The sequence below is a fragment of the Lemur catta genome, chromosome 9, assembly GCF_020740605.2.
Source record: "Lemur catta isolate mLemCat1 chromosome 9, mLemCat1.pri, whole genome shotgun sequence".
Classification (NCBI taxonomy): Eukaryota; Metazoa; Chordata; class Mammalia; order Primates; family Lemuridae; genus Lemur; species Lemur catta.
This window is the reverse complement of record NC_059136.1, coordinates 3,751,758-3,778,988: the sequence shown is the minus strand read 5'-3', so window position 1 is coordinate 3,778,988 and position 27,231 is coordinate 3,751,758. Positions and strand designations below refer to the sequence as shown.

General features: G+C 53.0%; 1 protein-coding gene across 2 annotated transcripts in view; it reads left to right on the top strand.

Annotated features, from left to right (window-relative positions):
- Window positions 1-27,231, top strand: part of SLC28A1 (solute carrier family 28 member 1) — a 98,693-nt gene that overhangs the window by 55,131 nt on the left and 16,331 nt on the right. Inside the window, exons 1-10 of one of the 2 annotated variants that reach the window (XM_045561621.1) lie at window positions 2,603-2,884; window positions 3,711-3,822; window positions 4,718-4,806; window positions 6,036-6,127; window positions 7,437-7,620; window positions 15,252-15,393; window positions 16,142-16,255; window positions 17,126-17,203; window positions 24,348-24,428; window positions 25,388-25,468. In XM_045561621.1, the coding sequence (XP_045417577.1) occupies window positions 3,727-3,822; window positions 4,718-4,806; window positions 6,036-6,127; window positions 7,437-7,620; window positions 15,252-15,393; window positions 16,142-16,255; window positions 17,126-17,203; window positions 24,348-24,428; window positions 25,388-25,468 (957 nt within the window). In that variant the 5' untranslated portion in view covers window positions 2,603-2,884; window positions 3,711-3,726. Of the gene's footprint in view, window positions 1-2,602; window positions 2,885-3,710; window positions 3,823-4,717; window positions 4,807-6,035; window positions 6,128-7,436; window positions 7,621-15,251; window positions 15,394-16,141; window positions 16,256-17,125; window positions 17,204-24,347; window positions 24,429-25,387; window positions 25,469-27,231 lie in introns of those variants that run through there. The other variant, XM_045561622.1, reaches the window with a different exon arrangement.

Below are 27,231 nucleotides of genomic sequence, written 5' to 3'. Positions count from 1 at the left end.
CAGGTGTCCTGCTCAGGAGAAACACTGAGTTTTCCAAGGTGGCAACGGGTCCCCAACAGAGTATAGATCCCTGCTGGAAAACTCAAACTGTGAGAATGCTGGTGTAGCATGATCTCCTGTTGGAAAATGAATGACATAACATGATATACATTTAGGGGAAAAAGTGGAGAAAAATGCCACAAACTTAGTAGTGGCCATCCCCAGGGGGGTCGGGGTATGATTTTAACTTCCTGTGTTCTGTGTATTTCTGCAGTGTTTAAATGTTTAACAATGCACTTGTAATGCTTTGGTAATTTAAAGGACAGATGACAACAAAAATATTTTCAAAGAGAGGGCGTGACCCCGCTCTCCGTGCATCGTCCTCTCCAAACTTCCAAACAGCCAGCACGTGCAGGTGACTGCACACCCTGTGCTGCCGGGAAGTATCTGTGCATTGAAAAGGATTTTGTCCCGAGTATGCACCATTAATTATTAAGGAGATGGTGTTAATGCTGTCCGATTGGTTGAATGTTTTTTCTGAAGGTTGAAAACTAAAGAGTTTGTCCCTTCACTTTGCATACTGCTGCTTAGATGTTAGTTTCAAAAAAAAAAAAATGAAATGAGGCCAGGAAGGATGGCTCACACCTCTAATCCCAACACTTTTGGAGGCCAAGGCAGGAAGATCTGTTGAGGTTAGGGGTTCAAGACCAGCCCTAGCAACATAGTGAGACCGCCATCTCTACAAAAAATAGAAAAATGAGCCGGACATGAGGGAATGCACCTGTGGTCCCAGCTTCTCGGGAGGCTGATGCAGAAGGATTACTTGAACCCAGGAGTTCAAGATTGTGATGAGCACCCACCTGGGCAACAGAGCTAGACTCTGTCCAAAAAAAAAAGAATTCAAGGGCGTAATGATGTGATTTCATTTTGTTTTTGTGACTGTATCAATGCTTAGGCCTGGAACACTTTTACTATTTGTGACAGTTACACTGCTCCCCTCATCATCAAGCTTAAGAAAATAGGTTGCTGATATAATAATTACAGATCCAGTGAGAAAGGCAGACTCAGTAAGATGCAAAATGAAAGATAAAATGCAAAAGCCTGAGCAGTGAGGATGGATGGTGGGGAAAGGAGGCCACGGTGTAACCAAAAATCTCAGCACTCGTATTCTAGACCTCGTCAGAAGAAGGAAGACAAGTGGTTTGAAGAGAAGGAAAGGGGAGTTTATTAATTTGCCGGCAACTGAGGAAAATGGCAGACTCCCATCTTAAAGTCCCGATTTCCCTGACTATAAGCAGAAAGACAGAGCTTTTAGAGAGAGGGTGTCAGCTCCAGACTATGTCCCTTTAACTACAGTTCATGACTCTGATCTGTCCCATCTCAGCAGAAGACAATCTCTACCCCGTCCAGATGGCTGTTGTTGTTAGAGCCGGTTCCCCTCGGGCCCAGGAACAGAGAGACAGAGTCACTGAGGCTGCAAAAGGCAAAGGAGTTTGTTGGCTAGCTTGAGCTAGGGTCCAAGTCCCAGAGCACCAACACAGTGGCCTCTCCACGAACTAGGACCCCGCCCTGGGGTAAAAGTTAAGGTTTTATACTTTTCTGTATGTTAGTTTCCACACGACAGGTTAGTCTGCACACCACACACTAGTTTGCACCCGACACACTGGGCTGCACACGACACACTGGGCTGCATATGACATACTGGGAGACTCCATCTCCCTTTAGTTTATTTGTTCTTTTACAAGTGGCTGATCGTGTTGGCTCCTGATTGGTTGACTCTAAGCCTCGGGCTTTTCATGCCTGCACCAGTTGTGGTCAACGTCATTTCGGGGAAGAGGAGGGCCTGCGACGGGGGGCTGTTGTTGCATACCTTCTAGTTTTTGGTTACAAGTGATACTGGGAACACAGGCCCTGCACAAGCTGTTCACACACTTACCATGCCTTGTCCTTTTTATCTAATTAGTTGGTTGGAGGCCCCGGGACTCTCCAGCCCCTTATCACGAAGTAACTTGGGGTTACCTCCCCGGGGCCTTGTTTTCCTTAACTTTAGTGAAGCCTGTCATGGCTCCACTTAAGCTAAGTGCCAAGCAGGCAAGCCATATATACAGAAGCAGAACTAGGCTGTTAGCTTCTCACATCCAGGAAGCCTAGCCTATCATGGAGTTGCCCTTGCTCTTATACCTGTTTTTCATTTTCATTAACTATATTTATCAAACAACTAAAAGCAAGCACAGTCACAGAAGCAAATAGCATCAGTTAGAATCAAAGAGAGCATTTTTTTTTTTCTCTAAAACAATTCATCACACACACACATTTTCCTACTATCAATTCCTGTTCTTCATTGTCACATCTCCTGTGGTACAAAGGACACTTCCCTGCCCCTGCCAACCACCGGTCTGAGATCGGGATGTTGGTTTCAGTTCCCAAGAAGCGCACAAGTTTTAAAAAGACAGCTTGTAAAACATTCATGCCCTTATCTCAGGCCCTTCCCTCTGTTACCACAGGAGGAAAGGGAGGGAGGGCAGGAGTCACCCAAGAGGCTTCCTGGAAGAGGTGGACGGGGCAGGCCAGGGCGGGGGGGTGGAGCAGGCAGCAGGAGAGGAGGCACCTAAGGCAGGGGGGCAGCAGTGAAGGGGAGGAACTACAGGGGACAGGCCTGGGGTGTGCCCCCTCCTATGTCCCCGAGATAGGCTTTGGTTCCCGCCCCAGCTGTGGCTCTGGGCTGTAGGGAGGCGCTGGCCAGAGCTGGGTTGCAGGCCCAACCTGTTCCCACTCTGGACTCTGCCCAGCAATTCCTGCGGAAGTGAGAAGACAGGCCATAGGGAAGGCAGATTGGAAACAGCTTGTGCCAACAGAAACGTGTGCTTCTGTGTCTCCCTGAGAGCGACCTGTTAACCCCAGATCTGTGAGTAGAAATAGGACCCTGCCTCTCTCTGTGCAGCCGTGTGTCTGTGTGTGCACAGGGTGTTCCAGGCTCTGTCCTTGCTTGTGTGTGTGTGTGTCTGCATGCGTGTCCATGCACATGCCGCTGGGCATGTCAGCTAAAGCAGGCTGGCGTTTGGATAGAGTAGGGTGTCCCTCAAGGTCAGAAAAGGTGAGGGAACAGGAGTGGGGAGAGAAGAGGCGGAGGTGTTCGTGGGCACTCCTGCTTACAGATGGGCTCAAGCCTATGAACTGAGCTTCAGCTAAAAAGGGACTGTATTCACTCTGGCAGTGAGAGATCCAGGGGTAGGTAGGGTTTCAGGTACAGCTGGGTCCAGGGACCGCAAGGATGTCTTCACGAAGTTTGTCTCCATCTTTCAGAGGTGGGGAAGTGTAATGCAACCGAGATGGCACTTAGTGGCAGTGGTTTAACCTGTTGTGACAGGAGATGAAAGCTGGGGCCTCTCCAGAAAAATGCCTATATCGGAGGTATACACATGCTGTCCTCCCCGGGAAGGGGGCAGAATGTGCCCTTTCTGCCTGGAACTCCCAGGCTCACAAGGACTTGCCTCTCACAGGGTCAGAGGTTAGTGTAGGAAGGGGGGCCTTCTCCATGTGCCGGGGGCCAAGGCCGTGGCCAGCAGGCATAGTTCGGGGTGAGTGTGGGGACATGCACGGGGACCCCTGCAAAGCTCTGCTGCGCCAGGCATCTGCCCCCGACCCAGCCCTCTCTCCCTTCCCGGGCCCCAGCCTGGGCCCTGCCCAGCTCTTGCCTTTCAGCTCTGGGCCCTCCCCGATTTGTCTTGCAGCTGGAAGGTCTGGCACATGGAGAACGACACGCCAAGCCGAGGGGAGTCCGTCCCTCTCAAACCCAGGGCCAACAGTCTGGAGAATGCAGGAGCTGATACCCTGGAAAGCCTGGTCTGTCCCCTTCCCATGCATAGTCTTGGCCTCCCCTCCTCCTGGCCTGAGTCCTGGCCGCTGCTGGGGGCTTTGCTCACCCTCCTTCACCTCCTTCTCTGCCGCGGCCTCCTCACCTCTTTGCTTGCACAGTTAGGAAACCCAACGTGTCGGCCCCGGCAGCACAAAGCATCCGCCTTGATTTCACTCATTAAATGTTTACTTAGCACCTACTCTGTGCCAACACAGCCTGTCCTGGTGTGCAGGGCAGGGGAGGTCCCAAAGAGGAAGTGACATTTGAGCTGCGATGTAAGGAATCAGAATAGAAAGCAGATGAACGGGGCTCGTGGAGGGATCTCGGAGGACGCCTCGGCCTTCAGGGCTCTGGTCATCTTGTCCTCACTCTGAAACTGCCAGGTCGAGCGACACCAGCCAGGGCCTTGGCACCTAGCATGAGTCTCCCAACCTCCGTGGCAAAGCCCCCGCTCTTCACGGTCCTCTGTCCCACAGGGTGCACCTTTCCCACCATGGTCTGCAGGAACGCCCACCCCCCGCCGCAACCACCCACAGCCTGTGGGGTACATGGTGCCCTGAGTCGCGCGATCAGGATGCTCTGCCTGGGGCCTTCCTTAGAGGCTTCCTCCTGGCCCCCTGCAGCCACACCTCAGTCACAGGTGTCCCTCCCTCCTGAGGACCAGGACCCCTGAGGGCAGGATGTGTCTAGAGCAGAGCCCTACACGCAGTAGGTGCTCAGTGCGCGCCTTGCGGAATAAGCAGCCTTCTGGTTCCTTCCTGTGCAACAGTCCAGTCCCGCCTCGGCCCCTCACGAGGGGCCTGCGGGTGCCCCCGTGCGGCCGGGGTCCCCCTCTCCCGCCCCTCAGCTCTGTCTGACCTGCTGGCTCCCTGCTGGCTTTAGGAAGAAGGACGGCTCCCTGGCAGCGACTGGAGCCCCACAGAGGCCGGGCACAGCCGGAGTGAGGCGGGGCCGGAGCCCTCCTCCAGCTGGTAGGTGACCTCTGTGAGGGACCGTGGCTGCTTGGGCGGAGGCCGCTTGGGGAGCGGGGTGGGAGCCGCCTCCTGACCTGGGGGGACGGCTCCGCGCACCTTTGTTGGAGGAAGGAGTGATGGCGCTTTAGCTCCCTCACGGCCAGATGAGCCTCAGAGGCGAGCCCAGCCCCGGGTTCCACACCCGCTGTTAAGCAGCCAGAGTGAAGTCCCACTGGGAGGCCCACAGGTGCTGTGGGGCTGCTCTGGTTGAAGTTGGGTCGGAGGCCCCGAGCCAGCCGGGCCGCCCTGCCAAGCTCCCCCACCTGCTTCCACCCCAACCAGTCTCCGGGCACCTTGGGGAGCCCCGAGGCTCAGTCTGGAAACTCCTGGACTGGGCCAGGCCCTGGTGTGTCAGGGGGAGGCCAAAGCCAGGAGAGGGAAAGGGACTGACTGGTCCAGTCGCACAGGCAGCGGGTGGCCAGGGTGTGCCCAGAGCTCCGGCTCCTGATGTCCCCCCGCCAGGGGCCCTCACTGTCCAGACCTGAGGAAAGCAGGAAGGGCAGGGGTGGTGGTGGGGCAGGGGTCCCCGCTATCTGCCCGGGTGGGGGGTGGGGGAACACCCCTCCGTCACCCTCTCAGGACCTGGGAGCTGGCGAGAGGCTCCGTAAACAGCAGCTGGGTGGGTGCCGGTGAGCCCTGGGTGAGCATCTAGCGACGCTCAGCCTAGGGCAGCCCTGGAGCTGTTCAGGCATCAGCCTTGCCCCGGGTGCCATGAGTGACCAAATGGCGAGGCAAGAATGGGCAGCGGGGTCACGTGACTGCTGGGCAGGGCTGGGCTGCTTCCAGCATCCTCTCTAGGGAACAGGAGCTGCCGACTGGGCCGCTAAGTGTCCTGGTCACAGGGAGTAAATGCAGAGCCGGAGCCTTTGCACCTTGTTCTGTGGACAGGTGGACGTGCGGTGGGGGAGGGGAGGCAGCCGTCCTGCGTGGGCGGGTCTGTGTGTTGACAAGGTTCTGCCTTATCAGTGAATTCTCCGCAAGCCCTGCAGGCAGGGTTATCGCTGGGGTAGTGGGGCCTGTGGGTACTGCCCCTCAGCCCTGTGGGATGTCAAGGCCAGTGCCCAGCTTGCCCCCAGCACCATTTTACCGAGGACACACCTGAGTGGCTTCTGCCCAGAGGTGCTGAGGGATCCCCCCTGCGGTGGGAGTCTGGGTGCCACTCGTGGACCTGCTGGTCCTATTCCCAGGAGGATCCTGCAGCCGTTCCAGAGAATGAGACGCTTCTGCAGGGAGCACAAGCAGCTGATTCGACGCATCTGCATAGGCCTGCTCTGTACCGGTGAGCCCTCCCCAGGGGACAGTGACTCCTGGCCCAGCTGTCCATGTCTCAGGGCAGGGTTGTTCACTTACCCGATCATTCAACAAATGTTGGTTGAGCAGGAGCTCCGGGCCTTCTCCCTTGCCGGGCATGGAGTCATCAGTTAGCAGGACCAGATCCTGTTCCCAGGGTGCCCCCTCTCCAGTGAGGGAGGGGAATGGACGTTCCCAGTGAAGGCAGGAAGCCCTCAGGGAGCACTGAGTAGGGCAGGGGGATGATCAGGGAGGCCTTCCAGGAGGAGGTGACATTGGGGGTCTGACAGGTTCAGCAGGAGGTAGCCAGATGGAGAGGAGAACAATAAGAAGTGAGAGGCTCCCCGTGCAGAGAGGAGCAAAGGGGAAAACTGTCAGGCTGTGGGTTTTGGTAAAGTCTAGACTTGGATTTTACCCTCAAGACTAGAGGGCGCCATTGGAGGGTTTGACTTTTTATTTTGTTTTATTTTATTTTTGCTTCTTAGATCTAGAACATTGAAGGTTTAAACAGGGAAGTGTCCATGCCGAATTCACACTGTGGGACTCTGGGAGGGGGCAGCACAGACAAGAAGGCCGTGCTGTGGCGTCGCAAGCCAGGCCCTTTCCCTGGGGCCCATCAGTGTCCTTGTTCTTCTCATGCTTTAACTAGTGAGGCAGCAGGAAACTAAAAATAATTTTTCAGATCCCTTTTTTTAGTCCCTGCTATAAGTCCTTTCCATTCTTCAAGGGTCCTGGGTTTTGAATTCAGTAGCCAGAGAGAGATATTTCCCCTTTGCTGTCCATGATCACATTTCTGGAGGCCTCAATACAGACCGGCTCAGCCACTTAAATCAGAGAATGGCAAAGGGGGAAGAGGAGATTCCCGGAAGGAGACGATGGATTAATATTCCGGAATACAGGCCTGGCACAGAGGCGTGAACTGCTTTATGGAGCAACTGACTTGTTCGTCTCCGTCCTCCATCCTAGCAGGGCTTGGATCCTGGCAGGTGCTCCATCGGCACCCAAAGATTTGTGCTGTTTTGATTCACGGCCTCCTTACACATCTCCCTCCCATTTGGTCGACACTTTATAGTTTGCAAAGCCCTTTCACACATTCTGCCAGTGAGCTCATAACAGCCTCTGGGCACAGGAGGGATGATTGTTCTCACTGGCAGGTGAGGACACTGAGGCTCAGAGAGGTTGGGTGACCTTCCTGCCCTGCAAGTTCCGGATGGAGTAAGGTGGAGTCCGTGGCGGGCTGCAGGGGCCTGGAGAGGCTGGACAGTCATCGCCAGCCCCTGCCCGGTCTCGTCCTCCAGGGTACGCAGCCTTCCTGCTGGCTGCCTGCACCCTGAATTTCCAGAGGGCCCTGCCGCTGTTCGTGCTCACCTGTGTGGTCCTGGCCTTCCTGGCCTACGGCCTGCTGCAGAGGCTTCTGGCGCCCAAGCTGGGGAGGTGTAAGAAGCCTGAGGGCCAAGCCCGCCTGAAGCTCTGGGCTAAGAGGTGAGTGAGCTCAAGCTCCAAGGGGGGGGGTTGGGAGCTCGCGTTGGCTGGGGGTCAGCTCTGGGGTCACACCCGGGGCTGAGGACTTTCTGGGGGCCCCAGGGCAGTAGTTGCTGGCTGGCTTCAGAGGCAGCAGCCGCCTCTGGTGTTTGCTAGGTCTCCCCTGGTTCTGTGGTCTGGTTACTACAGGTGACCATGCTGGCTGAGAACAGGACTCAGCAGTTCCCTGCACTCAGAGATCCCAGAGATCCCATGCACGCAGGGAGGCCCTGTCAGTGCCTCCCCTGAGATCAGTGGGGTCAGTAGGGTCCACCCCTGGATCTGATGGAGCAGGCTGGGTTGGGGTCCAGGTGCCAGTGTTTGTAGTTACCCCCAGGGCATTCTGACTAGACAGCCACGCCCCTGCACAGCTGTTTGGAATCCCCTGCCTTTCCAGCTGGATTCCTTGGAGCTCTGGAAACCTCAGAGATGCCACAGGGCAGGAGAGGAAGGTTGGGAGGGGAACATCAAACTCTCCCCTTCCCATTTTAACCAGGCAGCTCTACATTTATGTGCTTTGTAAACCAAGGTTTGCAAAGCAAAACAAAATAAAAAAAGGCTGAAGGAAAAGCTTTCTATGATTTATGAAAAAGACCACAGCTTATTTCAGTACTGATTTCAATGAATGAAGTGATGACCAAAGATATCCAGTGACTGACTCAGGACAATGCAGGGCACAGTTGTGTTTCCCCCAGTGTGATTCATATACTGCAGCAAAGTGATTTGACCTGGCCTATTGATGAACACATGTACAATTTTATTTATAAATGCCTTCATTTTTAAATTTCCCTTCCCTTTATTAAATAGGGTTTTTTCTTTTTTTGACACAGGGTATCACTGTGTCACCCCAGCCAGTGTGTAGTGGTGTCATCATAGCTCCCTGCAACCTCAAACTCCTGGCCTCAAGGTAGCCTCCTGCCTCGGCCTCCCAGAGTGCTAGGATTACAGGCATGAATCACCGAACTCAGCCTATTAAATAGATTTGTTAAAGGGTTTATTTTTACAGTGGTCTTCTATTTATGACAAGTGATTGATAATGGTTTTCCATTTGAGGGATTGATACATAGTTTGCTTTAAAAAATGCAGATAAATTGGACTTCATAAAAACTAAAAACTTTTCAGCCATGAGTGGTGGCTCACAGCTGTAATCCTAACACTCTGGGAGGCTGAGGCCGGAGGATCCCTTGAGGCCTAGGAGTTGGAAGTTCCTCTGAGCTGTGATGATGCCACTGCATTCTAGCTAGGGTGACAGACACAGATGCTGTCTCAAAAAAAGAAAAAAAAAAAAAGAACTAAGAACTTTTTGGTTCAAAGGACACAATCGAGAAAGTGAAACAATGACCCCAAGAAGGAAAGAGAAGATTTGCAAATCATGTATCTGCTAAGGGACCTGTATCCAGAATTAGAAGGCAACAATACAAAGACAATCGGAAAATGATAAAAAAAATTTGAATAGACATTTCCCCAAAGGTATATAAGTAGCCAATAAGCACATGAGAACATGGCCAACATCACTAGCTATTAAGGAAATGAAAATCAAAACCACAACAAGATACCACTCCATACTCAGTAAGATGGTTATAATCCAAAAGCAGATCATAACAAGTATTGGCAAAGATGTAGAGAAATGGAAACCCTCATACATTGGTGGTGAAAATGGTAAATGGTGCAGGTGCTTTAGAAAACAGTTAGGATGCCCCTCAACATGTAAAATGTGGAGTTATCATATGACCTAGAAATTCCACTCCTAGGAGGCTGGGCAAGGTGGCTCATGCCTGAAATCCTAGCACTCTTGGAGGCTGAGGCAGGAGGATCCCTTAAGGCCTAGGAGTTGGAGGTTGCTGTGACTTAGGATCACACCACAGCACTCTAGAGTGGGAAACAGAGCAAGATGCAAGACTGTGTCTCAAAGGATAAAATAAAATAAAGAAAGAAAAGAATTCCATTCCTAGGTATATACTTAAGAGAAATGAAAACATGTCTATATAAAAACTGGGACACAAATGTTTATGTAGCCTTATTCATGAGAGCCAAATGGCAGAAACGTTCCACATACCCATCAAGTGAAAATTGGATAGGAAAATTTATGTATCCATACAAGGTAATATTATTTGGCCATAAAAAGGAATTTAGTTCTGATAAATACTGCAGTAATGAAGAGCCTTGAGAACGTTACACGCACTGAAAGGAGCCAGTCGTGAAAAAGCACAGACTGCAGGATTCCACTTGCATGGAATGTCCAGAACAGGCAAATCTATGGAGACAGGGGTAGAGTAGTGATTGCTGGGGTGCATGGCAAGATTAGGGGGCGATGACCAGTAGTTCAGGGTTTCTCTTCAGGCTGACGACAGTGTTCTAGGATTGGGGTAATGGTTGTACAAATCTGTAACTCTACTAAAAACCACTGAACCATCCCCTTTACATGGGCAATTTGTATGGCATGAGAATTTTGTCTCAATAAAGCTGTTAAAAAATATCTGGATTTTAGGCCAGGCATGGTGGCTCACACCTGTAATCACAGTACTTTGGGAGGCCGAAGCAAAAGTATGACCTGAGGCCAGGAGTTCAAGACCAGCCTAGGCAACATAGGAAGACTCCATCTCTACAAAACATACAGAAGAAAAAGGAGCCAGGCATGCTGGTGCGCACCTGTAGTCTCAGATATTTGGGAGGCCGTGGCAGGAAGATCACTTGAGCCCAGGAGTTTGAGGTTGCAGTGAGCTCTCACGGTGCCACTGCAATCTAGCTGGGGTGACAGAGCGAGACTCTGTCTCACAAACAACCAACCAACCAACAAACAAAAAATATAGATGTGAGTTTGGCTTCTGGTCAAGATGAAGTAACGGAGACCAGGTTTACCCTTCCACTTGAAACAACAGAAACACTGGAACAAAAATGTGAAACAAGCTCTTGTGATACTGGACATGACGCAGTAAGGGATAGTGATCTTTGAGAACTAGGAAATACATGAGGTGAGCCCTGTGATTGTCCCAGCTTACTGTCTGGAGAGGGTGTCCAGGCCCCCACAGGGCAGGAGAACTAGGAGGGGGCAGCAGATCCCCTAAGCTGAAGAGGCAGAGCTTAGGGGAGGACAGGGTGGCTGGAGTTCACACTGTAGAGCACCAGAGAAGAGAGAGCCACGTAGACAGAAAGGTCCAGAGACCTGCAGAGAGTCCTCCCTGAACATCCAGTGGAGTTCTGATCAGTGAATGCGTATGAGGAAACTCCCTGAAGCTTAGGACAATGTCACACAGGGCCAGGAATAGTGTCCCAAGAATCGAGATGGAAAAACCTCATAATTCATAGGACACTGTGAGCAATAGCAAGGGTCTTGGCTCAGTGGCAAGGAAAAAATTATCCCCAGAATAAATGCTTCTCAGGCCCTGCCCAACAAATCTTAGACAAAAGCTGAAAGAATCAAAGGGAGCATCAGTTAACCACGGCACAACTTTAAGTGAGCAAATATACGTCAATGCAATTGACGTCAGCAAAGGAGAAGGAGGGCAGAAAGAGTTGAAGAAATAATGTCCAATAAATTACAAATTTCCTGAAGATTTTTATACCCAAAGATTCAAGAAGCTCCATGAACCCCCAGCACAAGCAACGTGAAGAAGACGACCCCAAGGCAGCTCATAATAAAATTGCTTAAAACCAGTGATAAAAAGAAAATCTTAACAACTGGAGAAGAAAAGACAAAAAATATGGATAACTAGCAGATTTCTTGTTAAAAACATGTCAGAAAAGAGTGGAACAGTAAACAACAACAACAACTACCCCAAAACCTGTCAACCTAGAATTCTTTACCAGCGAAACATCTTCCATAAAAGAAGGGGAAGTAAGACGTTTTCCAGACATACAAAAGGGGAAATAATTTTGCAGGCATGAAGCCGACTTGCACTATAAAAAATGTTAAAGGAAATTCTTCACCCAGAAGAAAAATGATACCAGAGAGAAACCTGGTTCTGCACAAAGGAATGAAGAGCCCCCCAGAAGGTAACTCCATCAGTAAATATAATGACTATTTTTTTATTAAACATCTTTTGAAAACATAATCAGTTTGTAAAGCAAGAATAATAATGTATCTCGTGATTTATATTATGTTTAGAAGTAAATAGCACACACCTGTAGTCCCAGCTACTCAGGAGGCTGAGGTGGGAGGATCACTCAATGCCAGGAGTTTGAGGTTCCAGTGCACTATGATCGCTTCTGTGAATAAGCCATTGTGCCCAGGTGACCCTACGTATCAAAACCCTATCTTTAAAAAAATTTTTTTTAAAAGAATTTGTGCTATTGTTATAGATAACAATAGCACACATATTGGGAGGGAAGAAATGAAATTATACTGTTGTAAGGTTTTTATAGTGTATGTGAAGTAGTATAACATCACTTGAAGGTAGATTGTAAAAAGTGAAAGATGGATAGTATAAATGCTAACCACTAAAATAACTCAACAAAGAGTTATAGCTAATAAGTTAAAAACAGAAAAGCTTTAAGAAATAGTCGATCTGAAAGATGATAGGAAAAGGGAAATAAAGAACCAATGGGACAAACAGAAAATAAATGCAAGATGGTAAACTTAAGCCCACCTGTATCAATAATTACATTAAATGTAAATTGTCTAAAACCTCAACTAAAAGTAAGATCGGATAAAAAAGCAAGACTCAAGTATATGCTGTCTAACTATATACTGCACATAAAACCTAGACATGGATGTTTATAGTATCTTTTTTTATAATTCTAAAAACTTGGAAGCAATCAAGATGTCCTTCCATAGGTGAATGGATAAATAAACTGTGGTACATACAGACAATGGAATATTAATCAATGGTAAAAAGAAATAAACTATCAAGCTAGAAAAAGACATGGAGGAAACTTAAGTGCATATTGTTAAGTGAAAGAAACCAATCTGAAAAGGCTCCACACTGTATGACTGCAGCTCTGTGACATTCTGGAAAAGGCAAAACTATGGAGTCACTAAAAAGATCAGTGGTTGCTGGGGCTTGGGGGTGAGAGGAGGGAGGGATGAGCGGACAGAGCACAGACGACTTTTAGGGCAGTGAAAATACTCTCTGTGATGCTGTGATGGTAGATATGTGTCATTGTACATTTATCCAAACCCATGGAATGTGCAACACCAACGGTGAATCTTAAACTATGGACTGTAGGTGACTATAGCGTGCCAGTGTAGGTCGCCCATTGTAACAGATGTGCCACTCTGGTGGGGATGTTGGTAACGGGGAAGCTGTGCGCGTGCAGGAGTGGGGTGTATAGTACATCTCTGCTCCTTCCTCTCGATTTTGCTCTGAACCTAAAACTCCTTGGAAAAAAACAAACTCTTAAACAAAAATTAAGCAAAAATGGATCATGCACCTAAATGTAAAGCCTAAAGCTATAAAACCTCTTTTAAAAAACATAGGAGAAAATCTTTATGACCTTGAGTTAAGCCAAGATTTCTTAGGTGCAAAACCAAAATCACAATCCATAAGGAAACTGATAAATGGAACATCATCAGAATTAAGACCTTTGTTCTTCAAAAGGCATTGTTAAGAGAATAAATAGATAAGCCGTGACTAGGGGAAAATTCTTCAAATTCCGTATGTGACAAAGCACTTGAAACCAGAATATATAAAGAACTTTCAAAACTCATGAATAAGAAAAACAATCAATTTAGGAATGGGCTCAGGATTTGAAGACACATTTAATTAAAGAAGCTACGTAAGTGTCAATAAGCACATGATAAGATGCTCAACATCGTTTGTCCTTGGGGAAATGCAAATGAGAACTAGAAAGAGATACTGCTGTGTGCTTGTCAGAGTGGCTGGAGTTCAGAAGACCGACCACAGCAAGCGTTGGCCAGGACATACACCAACTGAGACTCTTGCATACAGCTGGTGGGCATGTAAAAATTTCACAATCACTTTGGAGAGCAAGTTGGCAGTTTCTTAAAAAGTTAGACCTACCATGTAATCTACGTATTGCACATACAGACATTTACTGGAGAGAAATGAAAGCATGTATCTCTACAAACACTTGCACATGCAGGTTTGAATATTCATAGCAGCTTTCTCCGTAATAGCCCAAAACTGGAAACCACCTAACTGTCCATCCGTGAATGGATGGATCAGCAAACTGTGGTATATTCACGAAACAGAATAGTGCTCAGCCATAAAAGGGAATGAACTGTTGGATCATGCAGAAACCCAGATGAATCTCAAAATAATTACACAGAGTGAAAGAAGTCACACAAAAAGTGCTGTGTGGTTCTATTGGTATGAAAAGCTATTATAAAAAAGGCAAACTAGTGACAGAAAACTGGTTATTGCTGGGAATAGAGAGGAGGTGAGGAATCACAGGGGAGCACAAGGAAACTGTGGGGGAGAGTGGATGTGTACATTCATTATCTTGATTGTAGTGATGGTGCCAAGGGGTACACGTGTGTCAAAACACATCAAATGGAATACATTCAAAATGCGCATTTGTTGTGTATCAGCCATTGCCTAATAAAGCTGTTAAAAACAAATAAAAACAAAAGACCCAAAGCATGCATTCAACATCCAGAAAACTAGCAAAGAGATGCCCAGGTGGCACACAGGCAAGGCAAAACCTGTGCGTGTAGAGTGGGATGATAAGAGGTTGAACACATGAGCAGAAAGAGAAATGGTGGACTCTGGCCGCAGTTACCCTGCTTGAGTTCAGATCGCGGGTCCCCTCTTAGGAGCCAGTTAAGACTGCATTGAAGAGAGTAGACCTTGCTGCATAGGATCTGGGTTAAAATTTCAGCTCTGTCACTTTCCAGATGGGTGGCCTCCGGCCAGTTATTTAGCCTCTCTGTGCCTCAGTTTCCTCATCTCTAAAAGAAGGACAGTAACAGTATTTCTCAGCACTCAGCGGATTACCTGCACATAATAGGTGTCAATGAACATTAGCTGTCATTAGTGGTACCCAGTGAGTTGATGACCAGGTTGGGGGCAGACCTTGAGCACCTGATGCCCAGAGCTGGGCCGTCCCACCCGTTGGGCTGTCTCCTGGACAAGCAAAGCCCAGACCCAGGAAGGGAAGCGTTGCTGTCAAGGTTGGATCCAGGCCTTGGTCTCAGGTGCCTGGGTCAGCGATCCAGACTGACACTATCGCTCCTAGGTGTTTGGGAGCCTGGCCCACAGTGCTCAGTCCTGGGCTGCACAGGCCCCTCCTCCCCTGAGGTCAGAGACTGGGCTGAGCGTCACAGCAGCTGTGACAGACCCGTACCTGGGTGAAGCCATGTGCTGGGCACCACACTAAGCTCCATACACACATCCTCTTATTTAATCCTCTCAGCAACCTCGAGAAATGAGGGGTATTTGGCCTCATTTGCCCAGTGAGGAAAGTAGAATCAGAGAGGCCAGTGGGTCTTCCAGAGGCCACACAGCTAGAGCAGCACTTCCTAGTATCTGGGTCCAGAGCTTGTGCTCTTGCCACGGTGCTGTATCGTTTCTCCTCCTCTCTGCCCTGAGTGCCCTTTCCCTGGGTGCTCGTGTGTGTGTGTGTGTGTGTGTGTGTGTGTGTGTGTAGGTGGGGACATGCCAATGTTGATGGCTTTTGCCTCTCCCCTGCAGGGGCCTAGCTCTCGCGGCTCTCCTGTTCCTGGTCCTGTGGCTGTCTCTGGACACCTCCCAGCGGCCTGAGCAGCTGGTGTCCTTTGCAGGAATGTGTGTGTTCATCGCCGTCCTCTTTGCCTGCTCGAAGCGTCACTGCGCAGTAAGTGCTGATCTGTCAAGCCGGGGCTGGAGGCCAGTGGACGCGTCTCTCTTCTGGCCCTGGGCTGGATCAGGGAGCTGGGATGGGAGCAGATGCTCCTCTGGGAGAGCCCCAGAGGCTCAGAGCCTGGGGAAGACAGTGGGTATCAGGACAGGGTCCCTGTGAGGCTGGGGAAGGAGATCCCAGGACTAGAGGCCCTGAGTGGGCTGTCACCTCCCTTAGCAGAAGTCCTCAACCTCCCCAGTGGGGCAGGGGATGCTGCCTGGATGTCTCTGCAGACTCAGGCCGTCGCTTCTCCGCCACTTTGGCTAAGATCAAGTGCAGACTCAGAGGCATGTGTTTCCTTGGCGACAGGCCCTCTGGTCAGTCCGAGCTTGGTCCTTGGATCTGTTTTCTCAGGAGGCCAGACCCCCAGGCACAACTCTGGCTCCCCCTGCCAAGCAATGGCCCAGGGACACAGTGCTGTGGCACGCCTAAGGCTGCTCAAGTTTCACACGTGCTCTTGATTGTGTCTTGCCCACTGCCCTGGCCCGCTGCTGCCCAGAGTGTGGCCTATTCTCAATCCCAGGGAGGCTGTGACCATTGGCAAGTGGCCCGGGGCTCTGGATGGGCCCAGCCCCTGTCTGACAGGTGGATGAAGCTCCCACAACCCCTCAGCGGCCCATGCCCTGTGCCCTCACCCCACCCTGTGTCCTGCCCATCCCCCAGGAGCTGAGCTCACGGGACCTTTCTGTCGGGCGGGTAACAGGTGTCCTGGCGGGCCGTGTCCTGGGGCCTTGCGCTGCAGTTTGTCCTTGGACTCTTTGTCATCAAAACAGAACCAGGATTTATTGCATTACAGTGGCTGGGCGACCGGATGCAGGTGTGTTCATGGGACATTCTTGGCTGCCAGGGAATGTGGGAGAAGCCACTCGGGGAGGTGGGTGGGGAGGCCACAGAGCAGGGGCAGGACTAGGCGGGTGGGTGTGAACGGGGCCCCAGACCAGGTCCCGCCAGGCCAGACACAGTGTCCTTGGAGAGGCTGGGTCCTCTGTGGAAGAAAACCCCAGACAGGAAGGTCTCCGGTTACCTGACCATGGCACGTGGCCTGGGCGGCCATCAGTGATTTGAAGTTTAAAATAGTTTAAAGAGCTGACAAAAAAAGAATTGGAAAGAATTTACTCCATATGTGTGGGTTTAAAAATTTACTGAAGTTATTGTTTTTTATTTTAAAATATACATAAGATAAAGTTTAGCATTTCAACCATTTTTAAGTATCATTAAATTCATGTACATTGTTGTGCACCCATCATGACTGACTTTTGTCAGACAACGGGATGACAGCAGATTTAAAGAGCTTGATAGGCATTTATCTGCGATTCCAGAATCAGGGTCTTACTTTCTCAGTGTCCCTTCTGTATTGTCCTAACCACTCCCGACTCAGAGCATTTCCTTAAAATTGACTGAAAACATGTCTGTTTGGAGAATGTGTTCAGAAGGAGCCAGTGCTCACGATCGTGGCTTTACACACGCAGCCAGGTGGCACCCCACCCTTGGTAAGGGCCTGGGGGACTACGTCCCTGGCCAACTTGCCTGGGCCTGGTGTCCCTGTCTCCCATCTAGGCCAGGCCCTGGCTGCGGGGTGCTCACGGCCCCTCTACCTGACCCAACCTGGTTCTCTGGCTGCTGGTTCCGGCGTCCTCCCTTCCTAGCCTGACTCCGTGTTTTGATTTTGTTCATTTTTTAATTTCAGATCTTCTTGAGCTACACCAGGGCTGGCTCCAGCTTCGTGTTTGGGGAGAATCTGGTCAACGATGTCTTTGCCTTTCAGGTCAGCTTGACTCTCGGTCCTAGAGGCCTTCAATGGCCACTGCCCAGCCACCTCCAGCTGGCAAGGGGTCTGGGCAAGGCAGCCCGGCCAGACAGGGCGGGAGGAGCCCTGCAGGCAGAGGGTGGTACTGGGAGGGGCCCAGCAGGGTGTTCAGCTGGTGATATGTTTTTTCTATATTTGGTAACATTTGCGAAAGGAAGACATTTCTGTATTCTTTTCCTTAGAGATAACCCCCAAGTTACAGAATTGCTGGGAGGCTGAGGACAAGGAGCAGGGGTGGGGGTCCGTTCTGGTCTCCTGCTGAGACCTCAGCCCTGACGTGCAACCAGGACTCTGGGCCTATGAACAGTTTCCAGGAACACTTAGGCTCAAACCATCCCCTTCCTTCAAGGCCTCTCAATGCCACCTCCACCAGGAAGCCTGCCCTTATTAATCCAGCTGCAAGTACAGCTCCTCCTCTGCGTCCTCTAGACCCATAGTCCCTGACTCTCTTTCTCTTTCCTCCTTCCTTTTAACAAAACTTTATTGTGCACTTGACGCACTGCAAACTATGATAGGGGAAATTGAGACAAAGATACTTTCTGTTTGAGAGAACGTGTTGTCTAATGGCAGAGCCTCAGTCCTAAGTCACAACAGGGTGGCCTGTGTGTGCTGCTGCTGTGACCTGCCCCACTGTTCTGGGGGGGTCGGTGGTTGAGTTTCTTCTCTCTCCCGGTAACTGCTCAAGTGCCTAAACGCCATCTTAGCAAGAACCCTTTAGCGTGGTCCTCCTGTGCCTGCCTCACGCCGAAACTGTCTAAGACCCTGAGGCTGGTCCAGGCCTGGGCTCCACCATCCAGGGAGAGAGAGAGAGACCTGGGACCCGCTCACTCAGCACTGACCTGGGGCCCCACAGACAGAAATCAGGGCTGCCCGCCCTGGCCTATCCTGGACCACCGTCACCATGGAACTGCTGTGCGGGACTCCGTGCACAGGTTCCAGAGGTTTCTGCTGTTGATCATTGCTCCGGCCACTGTTCCCAGGCCCCCCCCACCCTGCTGGGCCCAGTCGGCCTTTCAGCCTAAGCCATGGACTTTGCCACGGACTTCTGGGCTGGTGCTGAGCCGCTCATGAGTCCAGAGCCTCCTGCCTCCCCTGACCTGACCTCTGGCGAGTCCCCCTTGGAGCCCCAGTGTCTGTGTGCCAGCAGACCCTGTGGGGAACGCCCAGGCCATCGAGGGGTTCTAACAGGCTCACCCTAAGCAGAAGGGAAGGGACAGGTTCCTGTCTTCTCAAGAGTCTTCTTGCCCCTCCAGACAAATCTTCCCATCATGTTTCTGAGACCAGCTCTGTGTAGAGAGCATATGGGGAGGGGCAGCCTCTGTCAGTCCCCAAGGGTCCCCTAACCCCATTCCCTTAGGGTGAAGGGGGATGTGCCCTCCACATTTGCATGACCAAGTAGGGAGGCCACCCAGGGTTTCAGGGGAGAGCAGTGAAGATCTGACTTCTTGTGTCCGCCCAGACAGAGAAGCTCCAGGAGCTCCTCACACGGAAAAACCAAACACGCAGGGCTGCAGTTCACCCTCGCAGGCAGCTGCATTCAAGTGCAGTGAGACAGGTGCAAAGGGCGGTGCCTGGGGAGTGGCTCCAGGGAGAGGTCATTTACAGTGAGGGATGGTGAGGAAGACTCTTTCAGAAGGCTGCATTCGATGTGGAGCTTCAGGGCAGAACAGATTTGGACACATGGAGCTAGGCAGGAAGAGGGGACAGTGAGGGACGCACGCAGCTGAGGATGTGCTGCTGTGTCCACGGCGCAGGGCGCAGGTCAGCGTGACGGGCATGTAAGCTGATCCCCAAAGGGAAGTTACAGCCCAGTGAGCCAAAGAAGCTGGCGGAGAGGAGCTGGCCAGGCCACGCGGCTGCCGTCCACCAGGACCCCACCCCGCTGCTGTCCCATTCCAGCACTGAACTGTCACTTGGCCTGCCGCTGTGTCTGCTCCCTCGCCAGTGAGCTGTGTTTCCTTCCATCTTTCCTCCCCTTCTGGAAGAACGTGCGCCCACCTGCCACTTGCCTCTCGCCGCAAATCACCCTTCAGAGCCATGAACTCCTGGACTGTTAGTCACAGGAGGGAGCCCAGGGGTCTTTGGGTCTCCTCTTTGTATTACGATGGTCCCAGCAAGCGCCAGAGAGGAGTAGGGAGCCGGCCAGGATCGCCCAGTGAGTCAGGGCCGAGCCAGAGCCAGAGCCGGCCTCGTCCTGGACTTCAGGGAAGTGATGTTTTCTTCCTCATCGTGTAAGTAGGAACCAGTGGCATCATGTCTCTCCTCCAAAAACAAAAAGGTGGGCACGGTGGCACGTGCCTGTAGTCCCAGCTATGTGGGGGCTCAGGCGGCAGGATCCCTTGAGCCCAGGAGTTGGAGTCTGGCCTGGGCAACACAGTGAGGCCTTGTCTCAAAAGCTAAGGTTCCCCACATGGCAACAGTAATTTTAAAACATATTAATGGTGGCAGAAGACTTTGGAATTAACTATTCAATTGTGAGAGAAACAACAATGAGTGCGTTGATCATTCACAGGCCTCAGCATTTCCAGCCAAACACGAGCCATTTCCTGGTGCCTGGGAGGCCCTGTCCCCTGGACAGATTCCTGGCCAGTGTGTTGGCCAATGGCATTCGCAGCTGTGTTGGGCCAGATGCAGGAGGATTGAAAATAAGTGTTCCACAGGCCCAGAATTCCCTTTCTCATGACTCCCTAATCACACAATGTTATTCACACTTCTCCATACCACACACATGCACTCGTGTGTACACACACACCCATATACACACACACATACATACACCCACATGCTTGAGACTTGTCCTCAAGGCAGGGGTGGCTGTGTTGAGTGCTCAGTTCTTTCTGTAAATCACGTGATCCTTGTCCAAGACCTTTGGCCAAGTTCAGCCGGGGAAATTCTTCTCTGAGCTCGCTGGGATTCTCAGAATCCAAGCTGCTTCCTGCTGGGCCGCGGTCCAACTGGTCTCTGCTGGAGGAAGTATCGTCTCTCCTTGGGGGGCCCTCAGCCCTAAGCGTACCCTGGGCCTGGAGTCCAGCACAGTGGATGTGGCAGTCACCTCCCAGCCGTGTCCCCTGGGTTAGTCATTCCCGCTTGGCTCCGTCTCCCTCTTAGAAACTTCCCAGCACGTAACCCCCGGCCCAGCCCCACATCCTTCCCGGGCCTGGCTGGCCTGGGAGCACACTCGCACCTTCTTGCGCTGTCGCTCCGCCTCTGGGACAGGCCCCCGCAGGTGCTCACCATTGCTGCCCAGATTCTATCCCTGAGCAAACCCAGGATGAAGGGAGATGTTTTCATGTCCCGAGGGTCTCAAGGTGTCTGACTGACACAGACTGCAGTGCCAGTGGTCAAGAGTGCCAAACTTTGCACACAAAGATCAAACAAGATAAGGTCTGAAGGTGCCGTTGGCTTTGGTAATGAAGGGGTCACCTGTGACCTTAGTGGGCATGATGTTCAGGGGAGGAAATGGGGTGGAATGGCTGGGAGGAGGGAGAGGGGACAGTCCCGGCAGGAGAGATCTGCTGAGCACGAGGCATCCCAGCAGAGACAGGCATGAGGGGCAGAGTGCGGTGGTTCAGGGCGAAGGGATGGCACAAACGGGAAACCAGGGGGCATGTCCAGGGCACAGCCAGGGTTCCAGCCTATCTGGACTTGGAGTCCTTTCTGCTTTTTGGTAATGCTGGTGCTGTGGACCCTGCAGCTATTTTCTCCGAGGAATCTTCCAGCTCTGGGTTTTGTGGTTCGTTGTTGCCTGAGGCTAGTGACAGGACTTAAGCCTTGGGGTCTGGGGACATGGTGGTGGGGGTTGCCCAGACAGCCCTGGGAAGTCATCAAGATCCCTGGCTCAGACCCTCCAGGGAGAGGAGGGAGCAGGGCCTTGTCCTTAGTGGGTTAGTGCCGCCTTCGAGGCCCGTTTCCTGGCAAGGTGATGGCGTTTGCCCGGAGGCTCCCTGAGCACAGCAGTTCTCAGGGTGTGTCCAGATGAGCAGCAGCAGCAGCGTCCGGGACAGCCCCCCAAGACCTGCTGAATCCCAAACTCTATGGTGAGGCTCGATTTCCATTTCTGATAAAGTCTCCGATGCTGCTGCTGGTCCAGGGGCCACACTGAGAACCGCTGGCCTGGAAGAGCCGGACGTTCCTTCTTCCCTGACTCTGGCAGTAGCAGGCCCAGCCGACAAGGCCATTTCCACAAGGCCGCGGCCAGCGCTGACTTGGCTCTTCCTTGAAGGGGCTCGTCATAGTCGTGCAGGAGGCTGTGACGAAACCGCAGACCAGGTGTCTCAGAGACGACAGCAAGTTCTTCCTCAGAGTTCTGGAGGCCGGGAGGCTGAGATGAGGGTGCCGGCACGGTCAGGTCCCGGTGAGGGTGTCCCTTTGCTGGTCATAGCTATGTTCTTGTGTCTGTGTCCTCGTGTGGTGGCAAGGTGGGGGAGCTCGCTGGGGCCTCGTTCATCAGGGCGCCCATGGCGTTCATGAGGGCTCCACCCCATGACCTGATCACCTCCCAAAGGCCCCGCCTGCTAATACTGTCACCCTGGGATTAGGTTTGGACAAATGGGTTTGCTGGGACACGAGCATTCAGGCCACTGTGGGGAGGCACGCTACTCCGCAGACAGGGAGCAAGCCTGCAGAACTGCACCCCGCGCAGACCTCGGGGTCACGGCAGGGCCTTGGCAACCTGCCTGGTGGCTGGGAGGTACCTCTGCCTCTTTGCAGGCACGTGACCTTGGGCAGGTGGCCGAGATCTCCCAGCCTCAGGGCGCCCATCTGTGAAGTAGGGACAGTTGCATCCACCTCATGTGTGGATCAGTGAGTCCCCACACATCAGGCACCGGCACAGAGTAGGCCCTCACAGCAGGCACACAGTAGGGCTTACTGGCACTTCTTTCCCCTCCCAGGGCAGCACCGCCTGGAACCCCCTGCCCTGTGGTTCTGCCGTCTCCCATGCTGCAGGCCCCAGAGGTGTGTCCTGGGCTGTGAGAGCAAACCAGGCCCAGGGACCTCACTTAGTGGTAAACATGCCACCTTAGAAAACTGAGGGTCACCTCCGCTACCTTTTATTTCCTTGCCTCCCTAGACACTGAGCACTTAACCTAGAACATAGCTTCTCTTCCACCAAAGTCCCCATCTTGCAGACAGAAAACGCGTTTTTGTTGCTGGGGGGAGAGATTCCCAGTTCTGCAGTGGGGTCCTGCCGTCCCGGGCACCTTCCTTCCTGGCTGGGGCCCGTCTCCGCAGGCCTCCCCGCTGCCCTGGGGTGGCTCTCAGGATCAGCTGGATAGGCAGTCTAGACAGTTAGTGATCCTCTGTGCATCTCGCCCCCAGGGCGAGCAGGGTGATGTCATCACACCCTGTGCTGGGGCTGTTTGCAGCCCAGGCAGCCAGGAGCAGTCGCAGGGCGGGGAGAGGGTTTCTTGGGCCAGTGCCTGAGTTCCCTGTCAGGTGACATGCCCAAGTGCAGTGCAGCTGGTGACAGAGGTGGGGAGTGGAGCAAGCTGAGATGGAGCCTGCAGGTTGGTCTGGGAAGGGAGGGGAAGCACCTTGGCAGTCTTGTTTCTCGTGTCCGGCCACAGCTGCCTGGGCAGAATCTCTGTTCTCATCAGGGACCGTTCTGTCATCCAGATGCATTTTCAACTAGAGCCCAGATTTGCTTGCTCAAGACTTTCTTTTCTTAAAGAATAAAAACAACCCTCCCTCGACCCCAACCCCTCTCCGGCGGTGGCTCCGCTTCTCCCCAGGGCTGGCGTCCTTGTTGTCTCTACCCCTCAGGGCCCAGGCCCTCCTTGGTTGGTGATATCAGCCTCTGTGCCCACCCTCCTCCGACACTGCTCTCACCTAGTGGCCAGCGACCCTTGAGTTGCTACCAAGAGTCCTGCTCGGTCCTTACCTTGCCCGAGATCTCTGATGCCTCCGACTCAGCCCTTCTTGCAAAGCCGCCCGGTGGTTTCCATCAAACCTTTCTCCTGGACGTCTACCTTTTGCAGATTCCTGGCCTCAAGTGATCCTCTCACTTTGGCCACCCAGAGTGCTAGGATTAGAGGGGTTAGCCACCGCGTCCAGCCACTTTCGTGTCCCTCTAATGATATCCCATGCCCATGCAAGGTAACACATAATGCTCCACCTCTTTTTAAATTTTTTAGAGATGTGGTCTCACTGTGTCCCAGGCTGGCCTGGAACTTCTGGGCTGAAGTGATCCTCCCACCTCGGCCTCCCGAGTGCTGAGGCCACAAGCGTGCACCACCACGCCAGCTGCCCCCTGTTTTTCACTCGCATCAGACCACAGCACGCACCCTGTTGTGCCCCTTCCTTCTTTCCTTTTGCTAAAGTATCTTGGAAATCGTTCCCCAAATGCCATAGGGCTTCCTCACTCTTGTCGCCTTTCAGTGGATCATTGTGTGGTTGTACCTAGCTTATTAAACTAGTCCTCCAGCAGAAGAGACTTCAGTTTTTACCAGTTTGTTATTATAAATCAGACCACAGAAAAGAAAAAGCACTAGGGTGGGGCCCTGGGGCTGGGAAGGAGGGAATGGACGTGAAAGAGATTTGAGGGGAGAACTGGTGGATGTTGGGGTCAATGACCAGCAGTGCCGAGCCCGGTGCCAGGTACTGGGTGGCAGGAGGAGGTGCTGGCTGCAGGTGTCACATGAGTCTGCTTCTGAACTTGCTGGCACTGAGTGGACGTGGAACACCGGAACCATGCAGGTCCCTCGGTCAGGCTCGAAGCACACGGGACAGGGGTGAGGGCCGAGGGCCGAGGCCAGGGATTGAGCTCATGAAGGAGGACGGACACTGCAACCCTCACAGCAGCCCTGAGCGGTGGCATCTTACCCCATATCCAGACAAAGAAGCAGGGGTGACAGTGGTGCCTCAGGCCCCTCCCTCCACGGCCCAGGACAGCCTGCAGTGCGGAAGGGCAGGGACAGCCTGGTCATTAGTGAGAGGGGAACAGAGGGGCAGAATTGCCTCAGAGAGGCCCCGTAAGTGAATACCAGGGATTTCATGCTGAATTCAGAGCTGCTTCCTTGACCCTGTGGCGCATCTGCGTGGGCTGTCTGGGGCTCCGGGCCCTGCCTGCCTCTGACCAGGCTGTACACGCCTGTTCCCACAGGTTCTGCCCATCATTGTTTTCTTCGGTTGCGTCATGTCAGTTCTCTGCTACCTGGGCCTCATGCAGTGGGTGATCCTTAAGGTGAGTCCCAGTGTCGGTGACCCCGGCTCTCCCAGAGTCGCCGGCTTCAGGGGTCACACTGTCCCAGAATGCCTTGCACCCAGAGCCTAGCCCCTCCACACAGACCCTGTTCCCCAGACCCTCACCCTCCCAGGGCCCCCCGCTCCCCAGGCCCAAACCCTCCCAGAGCCCCCCGCTCCCCAGGCCCATGCCCTCCCAGAACCCCCCGCTCCCCAGGCCCATGCTCTCCCAGAATCCCCTGCTCCCCAGGCCCATGCTCTCCCAGAGCCCCCTTCTCCCCAGGCCCTCGCCCTCCTAGAACCCCCTGCTCCCCAGGCCCATGCCCTCCTAGAACCCCCTGCTCCCCAGGCCCAAACCCTCCCGGAGCCCCCTGCTCCCCAGGCCCAAACCTTCCCAGAGCCCCCCGCTCCCCAGGCCCTCGCCCTCCTAGAGCCCCCCACTCCCCAGGCCCTCGCCCTCCTAGAGCCCCCCACTCCCCAGGCCCTCGCCCTCCTAGAGCCCCCCACTCCCCAGGCCCACGCCCTCCTAGAGCCCCCTGCTCCCCAGGCCCACGCCCTCCCAGAGCCCCCCGCTCCCCAGGCCCTCGCCCTCCTAGAGACCCCGCTCCCCAGGCCCTCACCCTCCCAGAGCCCCCCGCTCCCCAGGCCCACGCCCTCTCAGAGCCCCCCGCTCCCCAGGCCCACCCCCTCCCAGAGCCCCCCACACCCCCGCACCCGTGTTAGGAGCTCTGCTCTAAGGACTGGAGCTGTGCTAAGGCGGAATGGGTGGCCTGGGAAGTGGAAATCCCCCATCAATGCAGGTGTGGAAGAAGATGAACGGGCCTTCTGGGGACATGTGGTGAGGGGTCCCACACTAGGCTGGGACTTGGAAGGAAGATGTGTCATGTACTTGTACCCGACTCTCTCTGAGTCTGGGGTTTGCCGATGTCAGCCCACAAAGAGCACCTTGCTTCCTTCCAGATTGCCTGGCCGATGCAGGTCACTATGGGCACCATTGCCACTGAGACCCTGAGTGTGGCTGCAAACATCTTTGTGAGCCAGGTGGGTACCACAGCCTCCTGCCCACGTGCTCAGCAGCAGCTTCCCCAGAGAGGATGGACCCCGGGGTCCCCGGAGCTCTGGTTCAGTTTGAGGAGGAGCCATTTGAACCTTCTTCCTGGGTCCCCAAAGGCTGCTGCCCCAGCGATGCTCCATTTGGGGGACCCATTTGCCTGGGTCATGCAAGGTAGGATGCCATCTCTCAGGCACCTCCTACCATTCTAGCTGCCTCATCAGCCTAAGGACTCCCAAAGCCTACAGATGCAGTCCCATCGCTCATTTCATACACAGGGAAACTGAGGCTCTGAGGTGGCAATGAGTTGGCCAAGGTCCCACAACCACAAGCCAGAACTTAGAGTCCCCGTTTTCTCTTTCCCGGCCAGAGTTTCTTCCACCACATCATTTTGTCTTGTCTTTCCTCTGTCTTTCTGAAAATGCAGTTTCCAAGTAAATGTGGCTCTGAAGACACCGTCAGCCCTGAGTCCCTTTCAGAAGGCTCGACCCTCCTGAGGGTCAGCCTCTGCAGAGCGTTCCAGTTTCTGTCCTGGCCCATCGGCCTGACGTTCTAGTGGCTAAGAGACAGACTTACCGCAAGATGCCATATTACAATGGACAGCTTAGGAAACTTTGGAGAATATTTGCATGTCTTTTAAAGTTAAATTTTTTTTTTTTGCTTCTGTTTTAGAGATTGGATCTCACTCTGTTTTTTTGTAGACATGGGGTCTTGCTCTGCTGCCCAGTCTGATCTTGAACTCTTGGGCTGGAGTGATCCTCTCACCTAGGCCTCCCAAGGTGCTGAGACTGTAGGCCTGAGTCACTGCAGCCAGCCCATCGGCATCTTTTTTGTTATGATGCAAGTGTGTCAATTTCAAAGGGATTTTGGTGGTTTTTGTTTTTGTTTTTGTTTTTATTTTTAGCCAATTAAGACAGATGTGCTCTCAGATTACTTACCCAAAACTCCCTTAAGGCAAAAGAAAGGGATATTAAAATACGACAGCACTTATTTTGTGTGAAAAGCTGAATGTGCTCAGTGTTTCTTGCTGGGAACATACGTAGGTGAATGTGACACTGGGTGACGTGAAGACCTCCCAGGGGAACCTAACTCTGGACAAGTTGTTGGTCAAGCTGACCTAGACCCGGGTCTTCACTGCATCTCCCAAGGGGAGGCCCTGGGGAGCCTTCGTGGAGCAGCGGCGTCATGTGAGCCTCAAATGCCGAGGCCAGGCCCGCTGTCCTCCCACACGCACCCCTCCCCGGGCTGCAGCGCCCCAGGGCTTCCCAGCCTACTGTCCAGGTCTGCAGCCCTCGCCCCTGTGCTGCACTCTCCACTGCCATGGCCGCCTGGCTCCTGCCCCTCCTCTCCGATATCTAAGGGGCATCTCGCGTTTGATACACTCAGTCCAAGCAGACAGAAGCTGCCTTCTCTCCTCCCACCTGCACCTCTCCAAGTCCTTCCCTTCTCAGGAAATGCTAGCACCTTCCATGCGGTTGTTCAGACAGACCTCAAATGGCCACTTGCCTTCCTCTGCCTCCCTGGCTCCCTGCATCCCCTGAGTCCAGCAGCGCTGCCTCCAGGTGGCCTCCACAGCGCCCTGCCACCCTGCTCCCTCTTCTCCCTGCTTCCAATCCCGCCCCTGCTGTCTGTCCTGACCCTTCAAACACACAGAGCAGATGGCGCCACTCCCCACTGGAACCAGTCCACTCCTCACCTGCTTCCCAGCCCTGCCGGGGTCCTGCCCTCCTCTGCCTCCACGGGACCCGCGCCC